The sequence below is a fragment of the Protopterus annectens genome, chromosome 4.part0 (assembly GCF_019279795.1).
Source record: "Protopterus annectens isolate FY-2018-M chromosome 4.part0, PAN1.0, whole genome shotgun sequence".
Classification (NCBI taxonomy): domain Eukaryota; kingdom Metazoa; phylum Chordata; order Ceratodontiformes; family Protopteridae; genus Protopterus; species Protopterus annectens.
This window is the reverse complement of record NC_056733.1, coordinates 936,251,015-936,275,691: the sequence shown is the minus strand read 5'-3', so window position 1 is coordinate 936,275,691 and position 24,677 is coordinate 936,251,015. Positions and strand designations below refer to the sequence as shown.

The following is a 24,677-nucleotide window of genomic DNA, read 5'->3' as shown; positions in this document are numbered from 1 at the left end:
CCTATATTCCTCCCTCATCAGACCCATGATCGAGTACAATGCCCCATTTGGTATGTACCTCACCCGGCATTTGCAACAGCTGGAGAGACCACAAAAGTACCTCACCAAGAGGATCAAGGGTCTCCAACATATGTCTTATTCTGCCAGACTAAAGAAACTTCAGCTCTATTCAGTAGCATACCGCCTACTCAGTGGTGATCTCTGCCTGACGTAAAAGGCCATGTCCAATCAGGATCTGATGGACATGCTCCACCTCAAAAAATCCAAATCCATCAGGACCACGAGAGCTAAAGAGTTAAACCTCGGCACAAGTATGAATAGGACATGCTGGAGGGATAGATTCATAACCCAGAGGCTTCCCATGCTTTGGAACAAGATCCCAGTTCGTATTAGGCAGAGCCCCTCACTGACTCTCTTCAAGAGAAATCTTGATGAGTGGATGGGAGATCGTAAGTTTACCCCAGGGGTGACATCTGTGTCACTGCTAGACAGGGGCACAGTAAACTAATTCTATTATATAAGGGGACCTTCATTGTGTCACTACTAGAAAGAGGCACAGTACTCTAAATTTATTCTGTACATTTTTTGTACCATTTCATGGGGTGGCAAAAGTCACATCACTATGGCTAGGCTTACAAATGCCCCAGGGCAGATAGCCTAGTACTATACTATGAAACTATGAAACTAAGACAAAGGCAATGTGATTTCAAGAATCAGCATCTGCATGGTTAAGCACAAATTATCAAAATGTCAATAAATGATAGATTGGGAGGTAGATTAGGAGTTTTTCTTCAGGATGAAGAAAGTTTTCTTTTTTAGAGTGGAGGTTGGAATGTTTTCCTGATGGCTATAGCACACGTTAAGACCGCCGAAGCATTCAAGGGGACACGGGATAAATGGAAGACAGAATGAGTCTGGTGCAGGCATAGAGAGCTAGCTGTACCCTCTGTAATGTACACATATGAAACGCAAGCTTTCTATTAACGTCTTTGTATTTTTTTGCAGTGAATAAAAATAAGCTGTTGATGGAATTATCCACATGGGAAAGTAGTCATGTCTGAATATGGCTAGGTGATGAGAGTGAAGGGGGAATGATTAAAGCCCCCCCATGTAAATACAAGCATTAAGCAAGCTTGTAGCGGTTTACTGCATCTATGCAAGTGGAATACTAAATACGTTTTCTTCCTTTTCTGCATTCTTCCCATTTCTGCAATTAGCATCAAAGCAGTTCTGAAATGAAAAACATAACGGGCAAGTAGACATTACGTCAGGCAAATGTCTGTCACACAGGAAAGCAGCTTCACAGTCTGCAAGGATCACTCATCTTAAAGCTTCTGTTCAGTGCACTCTCTTTGCTGTGCTGTGTTTCTAATTTCTGTTTTTAATTTGTTCTAGTGAAGGCTCTTTATGCACTTCTGTTAAACATATTTACTGATATCTGAGGGAATCAGTAGAAGAAATCAAGATTTCATTGCCAGGCACTTGCTGCACACGCAAAGCTAATTTTACTCATCCTTATCACAAGTTTATGATTTATTAATAGTTGGAAAGATCTTTTCATGTTATATCAAAACGTATGAAAAAAAAAATCAGAGAACTACAAGAATAGCTTTATCCCTGTGGATTATACACACTGAATAACGTAAGAGATGTTCTCGTCTTCTTTCCTTCGCTTCTCCATGTTAGTACACAACACTCTTCCGCACAATTTACCTAGCTGTGGTTCAGAAATAATTATTACTCTATCAATTCACAGAAACAAACCCTGGACCTTGTATTTGTGAGGTAAAGACCTTGACCCTTACACCAACCCCTCCTACAGTTTACTAGGTGGTTAAACTGACTGCCATCAAGAAGATGGTGCACAAAGAGGCAGAATGAACTAATGCCAGAAAGTTTGTCCACCCCCAAATGCAATGACAAAAATCAGCGTAGGGTGTCACAACCACAGGTGGAAGGTCAAGGGACCAGGGAAACTCTGTTAGTGTACAAACCTGTAGCCTTAGCTCAGATGATAAAATAAATGGTACGAGCTGATGTTAGACAAAGTATTCCCGATTGATGCCTTACACAGTGTCATATGAGTGCATACTGATGGCCACTACTATACAGAAGTTAAACAGTCATCTGCCAGAGCACATACTACGCAGTAAGCCTCATCTGCCAGAGCACATACTACGCAGTAAGCCTCATCTGCCAGGGCACATACTACGCAGTAAGCCTCATCTGCCAGGGCACATACTACGCAGTAAGCCTCATCTGCCAGGGCACATACTATGCAGTAAGCCTCATCTGCCAGGGCATATACTATGCAGTAAGCCTCATCTGCCGGGGCACATACTACGAAGTAAGCCTCATCTGCCAGGGCACATACTATGCAGTAAGCCTGAGTTACACTCTGCTTTAGGCTTCAGGTGTTTTTAAATACATAATTGTTTTGACTGTTGTACTTACTGTCGATTATTTCATTGACGCGTTTGGCCAATTACTTCTTAGATGGGCAACAAGCCAATCTTGGCGAGGCCATCATTATAGGCAACCAGTAAGATATTTGCTTTTTGTCCCAACTACTTCCAAAGCCCTGATATGCACACCAGTGAAGTGGGACCTTAACGCATTCCCAACGAGGTCTGTACGCCCCACTACACATGCCTATATTTGGCTAGAGTGCATGTGCACTGCTTGGTGGATAACAGAGGACGTTCTCATTCTTTCATGCTGGTGCACTTTTTGCCAGTGGAGCAGAAGCAGACCAGGCTACCTCTTTCCTCACCAAGATGACAGAGCCACCGCTGGCTGCTCACAGTCTCCTCCCCAACTAGTCCCTCTGGCGGCACCCAGGACATCAATTAATACAAGGTCAGTTGGGTCATAATCAGGGCTTTATCTCTACACTTTGGCTCCAATTCTGACAGCTGTCTGACGGAATGCAGTACAGACAGATAGTCCGTGGTTTGACAACCACAGTAAGGAAATGTCAGATCACAAATATCAGTCAGTTGTTAAAAAGTCAACCAAATAAAAAAAATAATACAACCATATGTGATAAGACACTATCAAATACTTTTTTTAAGACTAAAATACTCACTTTCTAACCTAGTGCACCTCTGTTCCAATGTTAACACTCTTTGGCGTCCTTCTTCCCATGCTAACATCTGTTTTTGATGTACTGCTACCATTTCATTAAGTTCTTTATCCCGATCTCTCAGTTCTGCCATGAGCAACTGTAGTTCCGTTCTTTGTTTCTGGATGGTGATGCTTTCCAAGTCAATGGTAACATTCTGAAACAATAATATTCAATAATGATGTAAATAATAAACCATAAAATGATTTTCATAATAATCAGAGCAAGCTTTGTTACAGAAAAAATACACAAAATATGCACATGAACAGCAAATCCATAACTACGATAAAGCTTGAAAACAATTAAGTCATAAACAAACTACTCTATCAACAGAACTACATGTGAAATTGGTTGCAGTTTACTTTTGCCCGCACTGCTGACCCTTATAATGTTTTCTGTATAGCAGACAGTTCCTCGCAGCACCAGCTCTGTACTTAGCTGCTACTCGGGGATGAACTTTCTCATTTTCTTTTATAGCAGACAAACAGTTCCTCGCAGCACCAGCTCTGTACTTAGCTGCTACTCGGGGATGAACTCTCTCATTTTCTCTTTATCTCAGTCGGTAAAACAGTCTTAGTTTTTCTCCTGTCATATCAGACTCCTTATGACAGATGGCTTAAAAATAAAGATTTCTTACAGAATTCCTTGTTGCACTGCAACATGGATGTTCTGCAAATAAAAGACACGAGTAACCAAATCTTTGCATCTATTTAAAGCTAATGACATTTTAATAAATTGCAAAGTTTTGTAGTAGAACACAATGACAAGAATAAAATACATCATTTATTATTTAATGTAGGCAGCAAGGGTGTACGTTTATTTTTTGGAAAGATTGTGCTATCCACAAGTTTCTGAAAGAAAAAAGGCAAATTCTTCATATTAAATGTGTATCTAATGATGCCTCTGTGGCAGACATAGGCACACAGGTGTATAAAAGGCTAAAAAAACTGAGACCTTTATAAGCCCAGCCAGCATCCTGATAACATCCTGCTAGTTTATGTGCTTAACAGGTTATTTTAAGGGGTGTATATATGGGTCTACATTTCTTTGTCGAAATTTCATTATTTCGAAAAAGAAAAGTAGATGACCACTTGCGCGAAAGTGCACTTTCCCGAATATCTGTTCAAACCGATAAACACAAAAAGGAAACACAACCCCCCCCCCACAAAATCAGCTGCACCCCCCCCCCCCCGCTACTTAATAATCCTAACTCCGAGATCGCACTACAGTGGGGAAACAGGTAAATTCCTTTTTTCCCACTGTAGTGTGCTTCGACTCCATAGTGTTTCCTGTTTCCTTTCTTATCAGTTCTTAGAACTGATCTTCGCAAAAGTGCACTTTTAAGTGCACTTTTGCAAAAAGTAGTGTGTGTGTGTGTGTGTGTGTGTGTGTGTGTATATACACATATATATATATATATATATATATATATACACAAGCTAGGGCAAGATTTACAGGCTGTCTCTGTCTAGTAATAGGGACATAGGTGACAGACCCAGGGTATACTTCCAATTTCCTGTCCACTGGCCAGGTTTCTCTTAATTAGTGTTCGGTAACAGCTCTGCTTCACATGGATGGGAAGCCTATTTCAGAGAAGGGGAATTCTCAGAGACACATACCTGTTCCTCCAACATGCCCTGTTTATATCAAAAGCAAAGATTAAATCCCTAGATGGAGTAACTCTGGTGCTATTCATTTTGGGGATATGCAAAAGGTCCATCAGAGTGGGGTCAAAGGATACTTTGTATGTTAAGCATAGATAGTCTCTCAACAGTCTGTAAGAAACACAGTGCAGACAGCTGGCTTTGAGTTGATCTGCATAAGACATGCTGTTTATGCCCTGCATTCTTTTCGTGAGGAATCTCTGTGGGCGTTCTAGTTGCATGTAGCTGGTTAGGTATATACTGAAATGGGTACTGTACTTAATGACTTAGCTGGTTAGGTATATATAGAAAAATGGGCTGCTAGCCAAACTTAGCTGGTTAGGTATATACTGAAATGGGTACTGTACTTAATGACTTAGCTGGTTAGGTATATACTGAAATGGGTACTGTACTTAATGACTTAGCTGGTTAGGTATATACTGAAATGGGTACTGTACTTAATGACTTAGCTGGTTAGGTATATACTGAAATGGGTACTGTACTTAATGACTTAGCTGGTTAGGTATATACTGAAATGGGTACTGTACTTAATGACTTAGCTGGTTAGGTATATACTGAAATGGGTACTGTACTTAATGACTTAGCTGGTTAGGTATATACTGAAATGGGTACTGTACTTAATGACTTAGCTGGTTAGGTATATACTGAAATGGGTACTGTACTTAATGACTTAGCTGGTTAGGTATATACTGAAATGGGTACTGTACTTAATGACTTAGCTGGTTAGGTATATACTGAAATGGGTACTGTACTTAATGACTTAGCTGGTTAGGTATATACTGAAATGGGTACTGTACTTAATGACTTAGCTGGTTAGGTATATACTGAAATGGGTACTGTACTTAATGACTTAGCTGGTTAGGTATATACTGAAATGGGTACTGTACTTAATGACTTAGCTGGTTAGGTATATACTGAAATGGGTACTGTACTTAATGACTTAGCTGGTTAGGTATATACTGAAATGGGTACTGTACTTAATGACTTAGCTGGTTAGGTATATACTGAAATGGGTACTGTACTTAATGACTTAGCTGGTTAGGTATATACTGAAATGGGTACTGTACTTAATGACTTAGCTGGTTAGGTATATACTGAAATGGGTACTGTACTTAATGACTGGTCTGACGAGGGATGAATACAGTGGAATGATGACCTCCTTGGACCAAGATGCCGTGCCCTTGCTTACAAGTTGTGCAACAGAGAATGATTTCCTTACTACCTTAGACACACATTGGTCGAAAGTCAGGCCAATACCTACATACGTACCCAAAGCCCTTACTACTAGTTCTACTTTAAGGCATGTATTAAAAATTAGGCAATTTCCCAGAATGGCTGACTTTCCAAAGGGTACCATTATGCATTTTTTGGCATTGAGTTTTAAGCCATGGCTTTGGCACTAGTCATTTGTCAATGACAAGGTTCTGTCTATGACAGAAAGCATAAGACAAAGTCCCAAGAAAGCAGATTTGGGTACTCCTACGGTAGTTAGAAATCCCAGAAACATTGCTGGATTGGTAGAATTAGTGCAGGCTATGTACAAGGACCCAATGACTCAAGTACGAAACAGTGTCCAGTGTCACAGAGTGGTTCCCAGTGGGAGTGGGTGTGTATCAGGGTTCAGCTATGAGCCCACTGCTACTCATACTGGTGATGGACTACATTAGCAAACTGACTGGAGGGGACAGATTGACAAAGCTGCTGTACGCAGATGATGTGGCATTACAGGCAGACTTTGAGCAGGAATGTCAGCAAAGGATAGGAGAACAGAATGCAATACTAAAGGCACATGGGATGAAACGGACTACAAATAAGGCAGCTGTAATGGCAGCAAATGGGGGAAATTAGAAGAATCTGAGAATTGAGAAAGAAGAGCCTGAGACAGGGTGGTATGATGCACACTGTGGGACAGACTAAGAAATGAGGACAATGTAGCAGAAACTAAAGAATCTCCAACTGCAGAAAAGGTCAAACAGAACAGGTTACGCCGGTTTGGGCACATGGGCAGAAAAGCAGAAGACAATCTGGCGAAGATGATTTGGAACAGGACGAAGGCAAGTGGAAACAAGGGCAGCCAGCAAAGAGGTGGATGGATTGTGTGAGAGAAGATCTGCAACAGCCAGGCATGAGTGATGATGGAGGCAGGAGAGTGGCACTGAATAGAGAGAGATGGAGACGGTTTCCATGACAGCCTGGATGATGACGATTTGTCTGTGGTGGTCCTTCCTGTAGGATATTAGTGTCTTTGGGGGATTCTATGACTGCTCCTAGTTTGCAGTCATCTGCAAACTTGGTCAGCCACAGGCCCCTGACATTGGACTTGTCTTCTGGGAAGTAGATGCCAAAAAGAAGCAGACCCAGCACAGAACCCTCAGGGACTCTGCAAGCGACTAGCCTGTTTATGGAGGTGGTCTCCCCTATCCCAAATTCCTGGGTCCTATATGAAGATTCAGATGGATATTCAGCGGGTAATATAGGAGTTTATGCCTATACTCATGAATTTGTTTGCAATGCCCAAGTGGGGCATTGTATCAAATAGGTTCTTAGGTTCATCGGTGATTACCTAGGCTAATGGCACAACAGCCTTTATAAGCTCAGCTAATAATATCCAGGATATAACACTATTATAGTTTAATTACCCAGCTATAGGATGCGGTAGTATCAGGGTAGTGGATCTTTAGGGTATTGGAGCCTTGAGTCATTTTACAGACCAACTCTGTCCATAAGGGACAAGGGCAGTACCCCAGGAATGAATTTAATGCAGGACGTGCTTTGTTTTATGAAGACAGGAAGTTAATTCCATAGATGAGGTAGCTTTTGGGATACAAATCTGTCTCCCTGCAAGTTCTGTTAGAGTCAAAAATAAGGTCCAGGTCCATGGAATGTGTTACACTTGTATAATTTTCTTGCAAATGTGTAACATTTTCATCAGGGCTGGATTAGAGAATGTCTTGTAGGTCAGGAATACGTCTCCTCTCAATAAATGATTAGACAGAGTAAAGGGATAGGGCCTTTAGTCAGTCTGCATAAGGCAAGTATGACGTCCCTCCTCTGGGCCAGTAATCAAGAAGCCTGAATCCTCACCACTGGCACCTGTGGGAAATGTTCACGGAGGGAAAAATACACACACACAGTTATTTACAAATGCAGCTCTCTGCATCAAGCACAATTTACCTTAAGAGTACACAGGGAACACAGTCAGCCCAGGGACTGTATTTCTTATATCTGTCTCCCTCCAGGACACCAATAAGGCTCACTACAGCTATAAGGGTTGAGCCCTCAGCAGTGTCCAAGCCAAGTCCTCTGGCCCTCTCTCTGTGAAACTAGTGCTTCGTGTCCCTGCTCCCAGCAGCTGACTGACACACACACACACACACACACACACACACACACACACACACACACACACACACACACACACACACACACAGGAACAGATTTACTAGCTATGCCCTCTTCTGCCCAGACTATAAGGTAGCTTCTGCCACCAGACACTCCAAAGCCAGCTACTCTAAGGCTCTTACAAGGGTACCCAATTATACAGAGTGAAGTTAATATTAATACAAATGACAGTGTTAGGCCAATGTGGTAAGGCTTTCAGGAGTGGCCAGAGCTGTCACCAAATATATACATGCACTCTCAGAGATTAAAACATTCCCTAAAAGACCAGGCACAATGAACAGTTTAAATATATTTAATAATAAAAGAAAATGAAAATACTAGACATCTATTTACAATAAACACCAGAGTTTCAGAACAAGATGGGGTGGGAGGTTGGCATAATGGTTAAGGTGTTTACCTTACAGACACAAGGTGCAGGGTTTGATTCTCACATGGGGTAATTGGATAGGCTTAAAATGGCCCCTGAGGGCACTTAGCCTAGTACTAATCTATGAACCTATGAACCCAAGAAATATTAAAACAACACAGACAAACAGATTCATACAGATACAGACAAAACAGCACTTAACTAATCTCACCATACTCTCCTGACTAATCTAAAAAATAGAAGTAGGTGAGGGATCCTTCTTTGTCAGGTTACAAAAACAGACTGCTCTGCTCAGTCCTCCCTCTCTGTAATATCCATATATTATTTCAGAGTTAATTACAAACTGACATCACATACATCTGGTCATCTGATTTCTGGTTCCCATGCTACCCCCACTGATAGAAACTGCCAGGATTTAGCACTTACGTGTCAATAATACACACACACAGAGTTTTGCCAAGATCTGCTGCAGCTCCTGGAAGTCGTAAAACAATTTTAAAACTTCTGCTTCTTCTACAGAGCTACTAATCCAGGGTTCTCACAGACATTTCATCTCTGGCTGCAATCAGAACTGTAAGATACAATTTTTATGGCCTAATTTAACTTCAACTATTTTTCAAAGTTAGCTGGGACTGAGCTTAACCTCTTCTCTTCCAATATCCTCTGTTAAAACATAAAGATATATACCTGTAAACAGTTACAATAAAACATGTACATTTCTTGTTACATTTTTAACACAAGCAGCTTTATAAATACGTTTTTGAAACACAAACATCTGTACAAATCAGTTTGATATACAAATGACATACAATTCTTTACAAAATTCCTGCTAGCTGTGCTGGCATATGTTAAACATCCACTGCCCTACTTCTCCTGGGTTAGCTGGCAATACCTCACATCATCACAACATGCGTCTTACACTTTGTATTTTTTAGTGAGAAACCTCTGGGGGCCACTCCAAATGGTGTAAGTGCATGGTTAGGTACATGCAGAAGGAAGCACGGTACTCGATTATGGGCCTGATGAGGGACGAGTATAATGGAACTGTGATTTCCTTTGATCTTGATGCCATGCCTTCACTTACAAGTTGAGCCACACAGGAGGATTTGCTCACTACTGTAGCTACTTGGTGGTCAAAGTTTAGATTACTATCTATTTGTGTTCCTAGGTCCCTCATCACTGGGTCTACTTCTAGAGGTGTACTATTAATACTGTAATTTGTAGGGATACCTAATTTACCAAATGGTATGATTATGCATTTTTTAACATTTAGTCTCAGACAACGTTTTTGCCAACAGTCATTTGTCATTTTTAGGCCTGTTTGTAGGATGCAACATCGTTTGGGGAAATCTATGATTGCTCACAGCTTAGTTATCAGCGAACTTGGTGAGCCAGAGATCATAGATGGAGAACTGCAGTGGTCATCTGCCACACCCAGGTCAAGATAAGCATTATGCACAGTTTTGCCCTCATCCATTGCCTTGGCGACATTATTAAAGGCCACCAGTTTGAGTAAGCATGATTTTCCTCAAAGAAACCAAACTGGGTTAGATCCAATATTTGAAGGTTTTCTTTGTTCTTATTAATCATTTTCATGACAATTCTTTCCATGGCTTTGCACGATACTAGTCAGATCTATGGGTCTGCAGTTCCTGGGGGTCCAGTGAGTGCCTGCCTTGTACAGAGAAGACCACTGCAAGTTTTCCATTTGGTGGTAGAAAGCCTATATGGAGGGTCTATATTACAAACCCAAATGCTTACCTTATCGAATCCATGAACGTCGACCCGTCCTTATCGAAGCGCAAAAACATTGAACGTCCAGAAGAGCGAAACTGGAAATGTGGAATCGTCATGGTTGGCCTTCTGTGGTATAGCTCCGTATGGTAAGTGTACGATAGTTATGGACCTTAGGGTTAGGGTGCGGGTTAAGTTAAGTGCATACATGGTGGTATTTGTAAGATTTAGTGTAGGGTTAGAAATAGGGTTTAGTTTAGGGCTAGAAGTAGGGTTTTGGTTAGTGTACGTATGTGGTTTATTTAGTTTGTTTGCATAGGTAGTGGGCAGTGGGGTGGGACAAGTATGATAGTTCGACATTTTGAATTTCGTGGTTTAGGGCGTTTGGTGTTTATGCAGTTCGATGAGGAGGGTCGACGTTTAGGGATTCGATAAGGTAAGCGTTCGGGTTTATAATATAGACCCTATATAGAGGCTATGGTTAAACAGTTACTCCCGTGGTCCTGACAGGTAATGTTTAAGGTCATTTAGGAAGCTCCTGGGATGAGGCTCACTGATACGGGTGTTTTTTGGCCTTATAGAGCACATCTAGAACCTGCTCCTTAGTGACTATTAGGGGGGGTTGTTTGATGGTGTTTCTTGGTGGGGGTGCAGCCAGAGAAGGAAAGAGAAGGTTACAACTGGAGTTGAATTTGCCAGCCAGCAGATTTGCCTCATCTTCCAGCTCTCTATTTACAATCAGTTCTGCAAACTGCTGTTTAATGCCTTTGAGGTTTTGGACATAGCTAAAGAAAACCTTGCAGTTATACTCTGCCTGGGAGGCTAGGATTACCTCAATTTTGGCTTTAGTAAACCTAATTTGCCTTCTTAGTTGTTTGTTTAGATTGCTGGTAGTGTTTTTATCATACTTGGCATAACTTATAATCCTTGCTTTGACTTTTTATTTCTTTTGCTGTACAAACTGGTTATGTTTGGATTTCACTGGGGTGTTTTTTTTAGTTCTGGTTTATTTCTGGTAGGTACAGCTGTGTCTATGTTTTTAGACATGATTGTACAGGGTTTTGTGAACAATTCTGCATAGGTAACAGTGTTCTCAGGATATGGAGGGTCTTGAAATTTTGACAGGTTATCACTTAGTAGTCGGAAGTTTGTCTTAGATTAGTTTCTAAATGTTATGGAGTTAACCGGGGTTAGAAAATTGATTTTTACTACGAAGAAAACAATTTTGTAGTCTGAACTTAATGGAAAGGACATTAGAAGGGGGGTAGGTGTTTTCCAATGTTTATGAATACCAGGTTGAGTATTCTTATATCCCCTATGACAGTATAGTCTAGGTACAGGAATTTGTGGGTCTGTAAATTTGGGGATACATAAGTATCCTAGTTTATAGCTAAAGTCACCCATGAATGTGGTACTGAGTTGAATGGTGAGGGCCTTCAGCAAGCTCAAGTACAATTCATCGCTTTCTAGGTGTCAGAGAGTAACGTACAGCTTGCAAGGATAGGACATCGGACTTTCTATGGAAATCTGGACATGGGAAGCTCAAGCACACTGTCCTGTTTGACTAGTCTTGAGGTGAATTTGCTGTTGATATAGACTGACATACTTCCACCTTTGTTCCTTGCCTGTGCAGTAGCTGGCCTGAATGTGTGTGAGGCATTGTAGCCCTTCACTGGGGAGTGGTCTCAGTAGATTTAAACTGTGTTTCAATAACTTCACAGCTATCCATATTCTCCATGGTGATGACAGCCTAGAGGGAGTGGAGCAGCAACACCTTTAGATTCCCTTGGGTTGATTTTGCTAAGTTGGATGGTTTGTCAGTTTGGCATTTCTTAAAAAAGGCACTAGGGAGGAGGACCACATTTTAGCCAATAATCAAAAGCCTAGTCGGGACAGGTGCAGACCATCCTTGGCAAAGCAACGTGGTCTGTTGATCCTGTCCTCCCATGCCTAGTGGGGACAGGTGCAGACCATCCTTGGCAAAGCAACGTGGTCTGTTGATCCTGTCTCCAATGCCTAGTGAGGACAGGTGCAGACCATCCTTGGCAAAGCAAAGTGGTCCGTTGACCCTATCCTCCCATGCCTAGTGGGGACAGGTGCAGACCATCCTTGGCAAAGCAAAGTGGTCCGTTGACCCTATCGACCATGCCTAGTGGGGACAGGTGCAGACCATCCTTGCAAACCAAAGTGGTCTGTTGACCCTATCCTCCCACGCCTAGTGGGGACAGGTGCAGACCATCCTTGGCAAAGCAAAGTGGTCCGTTGACCCTGTCCTCCCATGCCTAGTGGGGACAGGTGCAGACCATCCTTGGCAAAGCAACGTGGTCTGTTGACCATGTCCTCCCATACTGACAAATATTGCAGCCCCTTGGAAGGACACCAGAACCTAAACCAATTATTAACGTTAATCATCTTTTGTTCATATTGTGGCATCATCCTCGAAAAAGGTACATTGCTGCTTAGTGCCTGTGACATATAATCCGAGAGCTGCATCATGGTATGTCTCGGGTCATTTACACCCACATGGACTATAATGGAGCCACATACGTGTGTTGGGTCCAATGACCAGAGTGCTGATGGCTCCATGTTATGCAGTGATGAGGCATTGACTGTCCAAATGGCTAAAAGCTGATTATTAACCAGGGAGATGGAGAAGCCAGACTTGCCCATCCTGCAAGGGGAGATGTAACCCAAATTTCTGTGTGACTGGGTTTTAGTGGAACCAAAAATGCAACAGTCTGGTTTGGGCAATCTTACTCACCAAGCTGCATAGAGCACACTAGCTACATTAGGCAAGCACTTGTCAGTGCGAATGGTCCACTGGTCAGAACCATGGGAGTCCAAGCACTTTAGGTTGCTAATAGGGACAGCATACAGCCAAAGGAGAAAGCACCCACTCATCATTGCTAACTGGATCATTGAGCGTCTCTCACACCAGCACTGAGGGTGTTACAAACAATAAATGGATGATCAGATGGAAGGGGTTTAGCAGTCTGCAGGCAAGAATATGAAAAATACATGTAAAAAATGTACAGCTACTGAAATATATGTAAAAAGAAGTACAACTATTGAACTGTGTGTTCCTATTTAACTGGATGAGAAGCCCACCAAGTAACCATTTGAAATGGTGAGACCAGCTAAAGCAAATCAGGAAACATGGGGACTGAATGGCCACAAAAAAATGACTTGCATACATCAGGTCAGAGATGGCCATTTCCCTGAATACTTCCTTTTCTCCAGGGTATGGTGATTCAGATTGGTATAATTACAGTTCTTGGAGCATGGGAAACTTGCCCCGACATAGAGAGCTGCCCTCCTACAAAAAAGAAGTTTAAAGGAGAACTGCAATGCTCGAAATTCTTTCTTCTTCTGGATTTTTGATCCGTTTTTTTCCAGTCTGTCAGCAGCACTCAGTGTTAGAAGTACCAACACTTCAGTAGGGAGCCGATTCACCAAGCTTGAGGCCCATTACATAAAAAAGCTGGGAGGAAAAGCTCCAACTCATATGAATAAATCACAAGAAATGACTATCACAGTTTATATTCTCCAAAGCAATGCCTTCTATGTGTGATTTAAGAAGCAGCAATGTCTTTAATCTAATCTAGTGTGCCTAGAGTGCATCTTTTGATTTTTAAACAAGATATTGATAACAATGGCTTTTCTCCTCCTAGCAAGGAGGAAGGTGCTGGATAGGCAAAACCCACACCCTCAAGTGGTCTGTAGAACTTGAGTTTCTAAATGACAACTGATCAAAAACAGAACAGAAGGCCTGAAAATCATATCCTAATGCATGTTGTTCACAGCACTGTCTGGAGTCACTGAAGTTACTTGTTAGATATCAATGTGACTTTCCTAGAATGTTTCTGAAAGCCTGAAAAGACAAGAAACATACTGGAACTTCCGGCCTCCAAAACTCACATGCTTTCTGGGACTATGTGGAAAATGAATGCATTCACCTCAGTAAAAACTAATCTATTCTTGGAACACTTTCTCTCACTATATACTGGTTTTTGCAACTCAAACACGTTTTTGACAGATTCATATTAAGTTCCCAAACAATCTGAATTCACAACTCAAAAAAGATGACAACTGTAAAATCAACTTCCACAAGAGTTCAGCAGTATGACGAGCCTCTCTGCGTTTCCCACATATCAAAATATACCAACTCCAAGATCACTCACCTTTGGGATAAGGGAAAACTTCCTTAAGGACACAGTTTTACAATCTTGTTGGAAACACTAACAGGGTTTAGGGACAGGGTTAGCAGGTCCCCCTATCCACCTTGCTAATCCCTGGTAACTCTAACCCTGCCCCTTACCTTAGAATAATCCTTTCCATAACACTATCATTAAACTGTGTTTTTTTCTTATATTGCAAATGGAAATTGCTTTCCACTTGTGATCTTTTTTTTTTTTTTTTGGTATGTTGGGTTTTCAAGAAGTGAGTTAATCAAAATATAAGCAATGTGCTTAGGACTAAATAAAGGTTTTTATATTTAAATTTGGTGTCTATAACCCATCCATACATTAGGTTCATAGGTAGGTGCTAGGCTATCTACCCGAAGGCATTTATAAGCCTAGCCAGAATGTGTTGGCTTTCGCCACCCCCTTAGATAAGTTCCCTGTGCCTCTGTCCAGCACAGCCACTGAAGTGATCCCAGAGGTAAACTTTCTGTTTCCCATCCACTCGTCAAAATTTTTTTTGAAGAGTGTTAGCAAGGAGCTCTGCCTAATGTAGATTGGGCTCTTGTTCCAAAGCATGGGAAGTCTCTGGGACAGGAATCTATCTCTCCAGCATATCCTATTTATTGTTGTGGTGTGGTTTAGATCCCTAGAGCGTGTGGCTCGAAGGGATAAGGTTTTCTTTAGGTGGAGCATGTCCATCAATTCTGGGTTGGACATGGCTTTGTATGTCAGGCAGAGATCACCTCTGAGTAGGCGGTATGCAACCGAGTACAGCTGGGGTTTCTTCAGTCGAGCTGCATAGGGCATCTGTTTGAGGCCAGTGATCCTCTTGGTGAGGTACTTCTGTGGTCTTTCCAGCTGTTGCAGATGTCTTGTAAGGTACATCCCAAATGGGGAGTTGTACTCTATGATGTGTCTGATGAGTGATAAGTAGAGGGGCACAATGACCTCTTTTGATCTGGATGGGAACCCTTTTGTGATTAGGTGGGCCACGTAGAAGGATTTTCTAACCACTTTGGCAATGTGATTATCAAAGGTGAGATTACTATCTACTTGGGTCCCCAGATACCTTATTATGTCTTACCTATTTAGGGGACTACAACCTATGTGGTAGTTGGTGGGTACTTTTTTTTCCAAAGGGGATGACAATACACTTTTTGGCATTTAGCTTGAGGCCATGATTTTGACACCAGGTATCCGTCTCAGTGAGACCCTTTTGAAGGATGTCTGTGTCAGCCAGAGAGTCAATTATAACCCCTAGTTTGCAGTCGTCTGCGAACTTGGTCAGCTATGTACCTCTGAGAAGTATATGCCGAACTGGAGGGGTCCTAGGACTGAGCCCTGGGGAACGCCACTTGTAACCAGCTTAGGGTCGGACCTAGCTCTCACCATGTGGGTTCTGTCCGTGAGCCGGTTGGCAACCCATCTTGTGACGTAGGGGGTTTTATGTTCAGGCTGAGCTTATCTATAACACCAGAATGGGGAATGGTGTCGAAGGCCTTAGCTAGGTCTAGGTAGGCTGTGTGTACCACCTTTCCCTACTCTATAGCCTTGGTAATGGTCTCAAAGAAGTCTACCAGGTTTAGAAGACATGATCTGCCCTTAAAGCCAAAATGGGTAGGGTCCAGTGTTTGGAGTTTCCCAATGTCTCTGTTAATGAGATCCATGATGATGCACTCCATAGCCTTGCAGACCAAGCTAGTCAGGCTTACAGGGCGATAGTGCCCGGGGTCTGTTGTGGCTCCACCTTTGTGGAGCAGAATAACCGCTGCTGTGCACCACTCTATAGGTATGTAGCCTGTGGAGAGGCTGAGTTTGAACAGTGTGTTTAGGTGAGGGGTTAGTTCGTCTTTGAGCTTGTGTAGGATGCAGCCTGGGAAACCATCTGGTCCCATTGATGCTGTGTTTTTGGCTTTGGAGAGGGCTGTTTTAACCTGAGTGTCTGTGATTTCAGGGACTCTACACTCTTCTGGTATGGTTATGGGCCCTTTTGGGGGGGAGAGGGGGGTAAAGTTTGCACTGACCCTGTCTGTCAGGATGTTGGCAATATCGGTCGGTTCACTGTATTTTGTGCCATTCTGCACCAACTCTAAGCAGATATGAGCATTGCCACTTAGATTCTTGACATAGCTAAAGAATGCCTTGTGGTTATCTTTGGAGTTCTTGGCAATTTTTCTTTCAAAGCTCGCCTTGGATGATTTTATGAGGGATCATAGTTTCTTGCTGATACTGATCAGGGGAGTCTTCCCTTCTTGGGATTTTACTCTTTTCTGTACTAGTTTCCTCCTTCTATTGTATAGCTTGTTTATGGCAAGAGTCCACCAGACTGGTTTCCTTTCCCTGGAGGAGTGAGTCTTGGTTTTGCTTGAGAAGGCACGATCCATGCATTCTTGTAGCTGCCCGTAGAACGCATTAGTAAAGGATTTTGCAGCTTGCACAGTGTTATCCTTCAGCATGGGGGCTTTGAAACTTTCCACCTCGGTCTTAAGTAACGTGAAGTTTGCTTTTGAAAAGTTTTTCACAGTGGTTTTCTTGTCCAGGGGTGGGGGCAGAATATGGATATCCAAAGTGATTTGTTTATGGTCAGATCTAACCAGCAAGGGGTTGACCTCCGGTGTGGAACACTGGTCGCCTATGTTGATGATGAACATGTCCAATATGTTGTCACCTCTGGTGGGAGTGTTGACCAGTTGAACCAGGGCGTTTGAGTTTATAAATTCTAGGAAAAGTTGGGCAAGGCAGTTAGTAGTACTTGAGCAGTTCTCCCAGTTAATGTTTGGTAATTGAAATCACCCAATATTAGGGTGTTTGGTAGGACCTTTATGCTTCCCAATGTTTCCAGAAATGCGGAATTGGGGTCCTGGGACATGGTGGGTGATCTGTAGCAAGCTACAATTTGAATTGCAGTTTTGCCCTTTGTTAATTGCAAGTGGATGATCTCTGAAGCATCGTGCTGTGCCACTAACCTGGAGGTGTGGGTATCCTTAATGAATATGGATACGCCCCTGCCTTTTGTATTTCGGTTTGAGTTCTGTAGCCGAAATGTATGGTACGAGTTGTAGCCTGGTAGTGCTGGGGTGCTCTCTGGAGCCTTAAACCAGGTTTCTGTTACTGCACATATATCGATTTTCTCCATACTGAGGAGTGCCTCGAATGCGTGCATTTTGAGGTTTAGACTTGTGGCACTGAGTAGCATTACCCTCAATTTTTTGTTACTTGTGCTATTTACGGCGGTGGGTTTGACTTTTGAGCCTTGCCTAAAAAATGCACTATGGGGGAGGCAAGAGCCTTGGCCAGTATTCCAAAGCCTAAGGGTGACAGGTGCAAGCTGTCTGTAGCGAAGCAGCGTGGCTTGTCGAGCATGTCATCCCAGGTGGACAGACACTGGATCCCTTTTGAATGACAAAAGAAACTTAGCCAATTGCTGAAATCGAGAATTTTTTCTTTATACCGTGGTATCATTCTTGGTGAGGGCAGGATGCTACTCAGGGTCAGGGTCATAGTGGCCTGGGCTACATGATCAGAGAGCTCTTCCATGTCTCTCCATGTAGTCCAGGGAGGTACAGCTCAGGTCATTCACACCAACATGGACAATGAGAGAGTCATATTTGTACTTGTTCTGGAGTGACCTGAGTGCTTGTGTTATGTGGCGGATCCTGGCAGCTGACAGGCAGCTAACACTAACCTTCTCCTTATTCAGCCTAGTGAGTGGGACGTCAGTGTGCCTGACTATACAGTCACCTATTACTAGTATGTTGGGTATGTTATTTTGTCTTAAGGGCTGTGATTGCATGGCACACTGGTTTTGTGAAGTATGCGTTTCATGGTTTGTGTTGGGGGGTGAAGGTTGCTTGGATGTTTGCTTTGGAGGTCTCTGTTGGTTTTGCAGATTTTTATTTAGAGCCTCCGAGTATGTTTTCATGTATTTATGTGTGTTTTTTGCTGGTGCTGGTTTAATGGGTCTATGTAAGACTGGTGGTGTGATGCAAGTATTTCCCTTCTCCTCTTGACTGTCTGATCTAGTCTTGGGTTGAGAGAGCTTAGCCTCTAGTTTGGCTGTATAATTGCATCTCTCGCATGTATTAATGTTTGGTGGTAGGAGGAGGGGGTTGTCTGTGTACATGAGGCAGTTGTAACATTGCCTCAAAATGCCCAGATTCACCAGATGGACTGGAGAGTACACCTGGAAACTGCCCTTTGGACATGCCTGGATAGGTACAGTGAACTGTTTTCCTAGATGGCTGGTAAGGTCGAACAGAGAGCCTTGTCCTTCTGTACAGTACAGGAGGGTCTAGTGCTAGGGTTTGTAAGTGCATGCTATAAGTTTTGAGCAAGTGCCGGGCTGAGAAATGAATGGCTTGAGTGCTTAAGTTGAAAGTTTGTCTAGTTCCAAGGGAAAAATTGAAGAGAAGACTTTGTGGAGCCGGGAATAGTTTTACCCTAGCTAACCAGTGCTGCCAGGCATGCAAAACCGGGGAAATATGGTATTTATAGCAGGGAAATGAAAGAGATAGAAATTAGCCCAAAATGGCCAATAAATTACTAAATTTCTGGGCTGCAACCACTCCTCCAGGGATGGATAGGCTGCTCAAACCTCCCCTCTCTCACAGGTGAACAGAGAAACATCCTTCTATCCAAGTAAGGTATGGGCAAACACAAAGATCTGTCACACAGCCCTGAATTTAGCATTAACCTGAAAACTGGACTATACTAGCTTAGAAAGGCAAGAAACAAGTATATATATATATATATATATATATATATATATATATATATATATATATTCCCCCCCCCCCCCGAGAAAATAAAGCAGATACACTAAAAAAAAAAACACTTTAAAAGCACAGAAAAGGATACTTATTGTTATATATCGCAGATTAGAGTTGTAGTCAATGCCCCTAGTAATAAAGTAGGAAGAAACACAAATACAGTAAAAGCAGATGAATAAAGTGCAATATATATATATATATATATATATATATATATATATATATATATATATATATATATATATATAAAACAATAGAAAATAAACAAAATGATTTAAACAAGTTACCCAATTAACCAGAAAAAAAGCTCAAAACTGAGCCCTGTTCCAGCAGTCTTCAATTAGACAAGTTCTAACTGCACAACCCTGCTTACTAGGGTGCAGGGGAACCTTCTCCAAAAAAGATGGCCTGGATCAGTGCCTCAAGTTATACAAACAAAGCTAGATTCAGCAGGCCTGAATCTGGTCTATGCTACAGCAACAAGGCGCACCAATTTCAGAAAGAAACAGTTCAAATAAGCAGGCAAAATAAGCCTGTGACCAGAAATTCCCAGCTCAGAAGGGCAGAATCCAGCTTCTCCTCCCACAAGAGTGCAGACCACACACCTTCTTAATGTAGAATAACTGGCCTGAAGCCCAAGTGCTTAAGCCAGAACTAATGCACTTTTAGAATAGCAGACACTAGGCCTTCAATCCACAATTCCCAGCTTAGAAGGATGTAAGCTACCTGTCCTGCCACAACAGTGCAGACCACAAACCTTCTTAATGTAAAACAGCCTGTATGAAGCCCAAGTGCTTAAACCAAAAGACTTAGAATAACAGTTACAGTTTAATCAGACTACTACCAAGCAGTAATAAATGCAGCAATAAATCAAATTGAGTACTTTTAAATAAAGCAAAATAAAGTAGGAGGAAACTCAAATACAGTAAAAGCAAATGAATAAAGTGCAAAAAAAATATTTTTAAGTGCAAGAAGAGAGGAAGGAAGAACCTAAGTGGGTTGGCCTTCTCAAATCTTCCCTCTGTATTAAGCAGAGTGAACACTAGACTCAGAATATGATCTCACTGTGCTCAGTTATTTGAGCAAATGAGATGGACCCAGGAGGCGTGTTCGAATACAGACTTACAGGAGGGGCGGGCAATTCCAGAGCCACCAACACAGGAACAGGGAGGGAGGGTGGAGAACTAACTGCAGAGAGACACACACAGCCAAATGAGAAGGACCCAGGAGGCGTGTTCGAATACAGACTTACAGGAGGGGCGGGCAATTCCAGAGCCACCAACACCAATACCAACACAGGAACAGGGAGGGAGGGTGGAGAACTAACTGCAGAGAGACACACAGCACACTGTTCATTAACACACAATTAGGAAACAGAAAAAATGAAAATACAGTACTTTTAAAACTGCAAGTTTGTACTTAACAGAAGATATTCACTACTGCAAGTTTCACTTAGCTTCAGCTTCTAATCCAGATGTTTGTAGCCAAGTAAGTCTCTCATGAGTTGAGCATAAAAAAAAAAAAATTGAAATAAATGTACAACAAAAAGTGATAATATGCTTTTCCACAGGAAATGTGCAGTTCATGCACACAGAACGTGTAATGGTACACAATATGAAAAGAAAAATAATTGTTTTTTGGATAGCGGAATGAGCACTTGAGCAAAGGGAAGTATATATGAAAACTACAACTGTACCATAGGGCACAACACTATGTGAATTTCAAAATACAGCAAAAGACCACACTTCACATACTGCTGTGAGCCTTTCTTCAGTGTGGGCACAAATAGCAAATGGTTTCGAGTGCAGCTAGTTACACAGCGCACCTTGCATTTCAGACATGCTCAACTAATTTATACGAGCATCAAAGCGTGGACAATTCTGCTAATTCTTTTAGCAACAGTAGTAAGAATGGAAAAGCATAAGATGACAAAAAACGGCCTGAAGACAAACATTTCAGTAGACAAGAATGGTCAAACTACTACAGTGAGAGCTCTTATGGAACAGGAGTATTGCTGAAATCTTCTCCATGGGTGAAACACACACACACATTTAATCAATATTGTAATTTCAGTTTAGCTTCTCTGTTCAATTTCCTAAAATAAAAATATGACATAAAACAATAAAAAAATCCTGATGCATGATATTAGCATTTGCTGCTATATGCTGGAAAGGCTTCAATGCTCTTATACTTAACCTGCTTGTCAACCTGACTACATAAAATTTAGTGGTAGCTGTTTGGAGACAGAAGCAATGTGTACCTCACTGATATAACAAAGCATATGTCACTGCCAGTGGTGCAATAGATAACACACTTGCTTTTGGTGCACAAGACGTGGGTTCTATTCCCACACCAGGCAGATCAATTGCTGACACTACAGTGCAACATAAGGAGCGTGCTGCACTCCTCTGTCTACCACCCTTCGGATGAGACATTAAACTGAGACACCATGTGCTTGAATTGGTGCCAGCTCAGGTAAATGTAAAAGATACCACAGCACCTACTAAAAAGAGCAGGGGTCCTTTATTTGTATACTAAAAAATCTTATTTGTAACATTTACAAATGTACAAATATATAGACTTACAAATTTATTTACAGATATTCGTAATTTCCTTTACAAACACACCAAATATTCTTTCCTATTAGACCAACATTCCTTTTTCCAAAACCACCATCTGATTTTGCTTAATATTGTTGCTAAAATCCATTTCCCATTAAACATAATTTAATTTATCCTTTCATTCCATATAACCGGCATAACATAAAAATAACTTGGCTATTCTTTTAACATATCATTTACTTCTGTTCTTATAATATCCACATTTAATCATATCCATGGTAATTTTATCAACTTCATATATACATTAAATATATATATATATATATATATATATATATATATATATATATATATATCATACACACACGAGAAAGAAATCTTCTTTACATACTTTTCCCCATAACGTTTTTAGTCTTTTACATTTCATAATAATTTTCCGAAGTTTCTTCTTTTTGACAATGTAAACTCATTCTATCGCTTTTTGTTTTACATGGCATATTTCCTTTTACTGACAATTTATCTATTACCAGTGTCCACAAAATAATCTTGACATTCTACTTTTTGATTACACCATTTGCTTCTTTTTATAGCTTGAATTTTTTTTTTTAACTATTACGTTTTCTCATGGTTTTACATAGTGATGTTTTATCACTACATTCTTATACCACACTTATATTCTTCTATATCATCAGTTATTTTCCATAAAAATATTTTTCTTCTTCATTTACGCATTCTTTTCCTGTTTTACTTTTTATCATATCCCAAAATTTATCATACTTTACCATACTTGTATTTACATACTTTTACTACTGATCTCTCTTTTTTCATTTATCCACTTTAGCACTTTGTACAGATTTCATGAAACAGCACGTATTTTATTGATGAAATCAAAGAACAGGTGCTAGGTCAGTGCAAAGGGAGGTTTAATCCAATCCTTGGGCAGGCTGAAAAGACTATGGTGTCTGATAAGAGATTTAATATGACAAAGAGCTTGCTTTTGGAATAACACCCATGTGTTTGGGAGGTAAAAGAAATTGTAAATAAATATTGGGTTTTGTTTAGAGCAGATAAAAATGTAATTGATCTTTTTGGTGAAGAACCTGAAAATTGTTTTTAAGAAAGGGAAAAATCTTAAGAATATTTTTGAATTGCACAAAGTAGATTATAACAGGAAAGGGAAATGTATGGCAAAATGCAGACGTTGCAGCCAATTTGCTTGCATTACTCAGGCCAACAAAATTTTGGTGGGTTCTTTTAATATAAGAGTTATATTAACTGTTGGCTGGAATTGCAACACTACCAGGGTAGTGTACATTGCATGTTGTTCCTCCTGCAAATAGTTCTATATTGGGAAAAACGAACATGGTTTGAAGCAGACAGTTTACAAGCACCCTAATGATATTAAGAATACGAATGCAGGTAATGCCTTGTATAAACATTCCATTGCTTGTAAGGATTTCAAATGTTTCAAGTTTGCAGTTCTAGAACGGGTTCTTTTGAGTCCCAATGGTGATCCTTTTGAATCAATATTAAAGGTAAAAGACTTAACATGGCAATTACACCTTAATTTTATAAACCCCTTAGGCTCAATGAAAATACTTCCATTACATGTGTTTTGAAACTTAACTCCTTAGAATATAATTAATGGGGTGTACACAGTGGAAATAAGTATTTATAATTTGTGAAAGGTACCATGTTTAGTGGATTTTATTTATCTTTAACATCTATGACATTAAATGTTTTGGATTTACTGTCTGGATTTGTGGCCTTAGCTAAGGTTGTATTTCAGACAGATTTTTACGCAATAATTGTTATCTTTTCAAACAGTTGCGTTTTAATACTATTTTTATTGTTGTCACTTTAAGAGGATTCATGCAATAATTAAAAAGGCAAATAATGGCAGGATTTTACTTGAGTGTATAAAAAGGTTTGCGTTTTATGATATCACACATTTGGATCTGAAGCAGTCAACTAAAATTTACAGATGAGGAATGGGCTTAACCTTGTATCACCTGAGCTTTGAACTTTTTATTAGCAAATAAACTGGAGATATTGTTAAGTTCATTTTTTGTCTTCTCCGCCCATGCCTGTAAGCGAGACATGGATTTGCAGGATTGATTTGCTGTACTGAATATTCCGGTAAGGGAGAACTTTTGCATTTTCTAGTTTTTGTGTCATTTTGGTGGTTGGAGCCATTTTTTTTCTTTATTATTACTATACACTGACATACATAATTTCCTAACTTTCTCACTTATACTATATTCTTTTATTATTATCTATAAGCGTTCATGTCCAATTGCATCAAATGCCTTATTACGGTCTCCTATCATGACTTTCACTTCTTTTCTATTCATAATATCATCCACAGTTTTTTTAACCATCACTAATAATTCATGACAATCTTTCCCCTTTATACTATATATACTATTTTCCATAATATTTTCAAATCTCTTTTGTACTATTTTCATAAAGATCTTATAATCATTGTTATCTAAAACTATTGGTCTCCAGATTTTTTTTTATCTTTTATCTTCCTTCTTCCACATGTACCCAAGTATTCCACTATATCGTTCTTTATACATAAAACCTTAATTTAACCATTCATTCAGAATCTTCAGCTGTATTTTTATTGCCATTCCCTTACATTTTTGGATATTTCGTACCGTATTCCATCTGGTCCTGCAGTGAGAGGTATATTTACTTGTCCTAATACTTTATCTGGCGCATGTAAAGAAACCTCCTTTTCCTACTCTTTATTCTCTTTTTCTGTTAACTTCTTTACTTTCCACGTTTTTTTCACTACCTTCTTTTTTCTTTAAGCATTTACTGTACACATCTGTACTACACTACTCATAATTGTTTCCCGTTGTTC

The 24,677-nt window shown here is 40.6% G+C and overlaps 1 protein-coding gene across 1 annotated transcript in view; it reads right to left on the bottom strand.

The window, feature by feature from the left end:
• The window catches only part of CCDC62 (coiled-coil domain containing 62), a 1,334,937-nt gene that overhangs the window by 412,531 nt on the left and 897,729 nt on the right, over positions 1-24,677 (bottom strand). Inside the window, exon 4 of the mRNA XM_044068912.1 lies at positions 3,089-3,281. Coding sequence (XP_043924847.1) covers positions 3,089-3,281 — 193 coding nt within the window. The remainder of the gene's footprint in view (positions 1-3,088; positions 3,282-24,677) is intronic.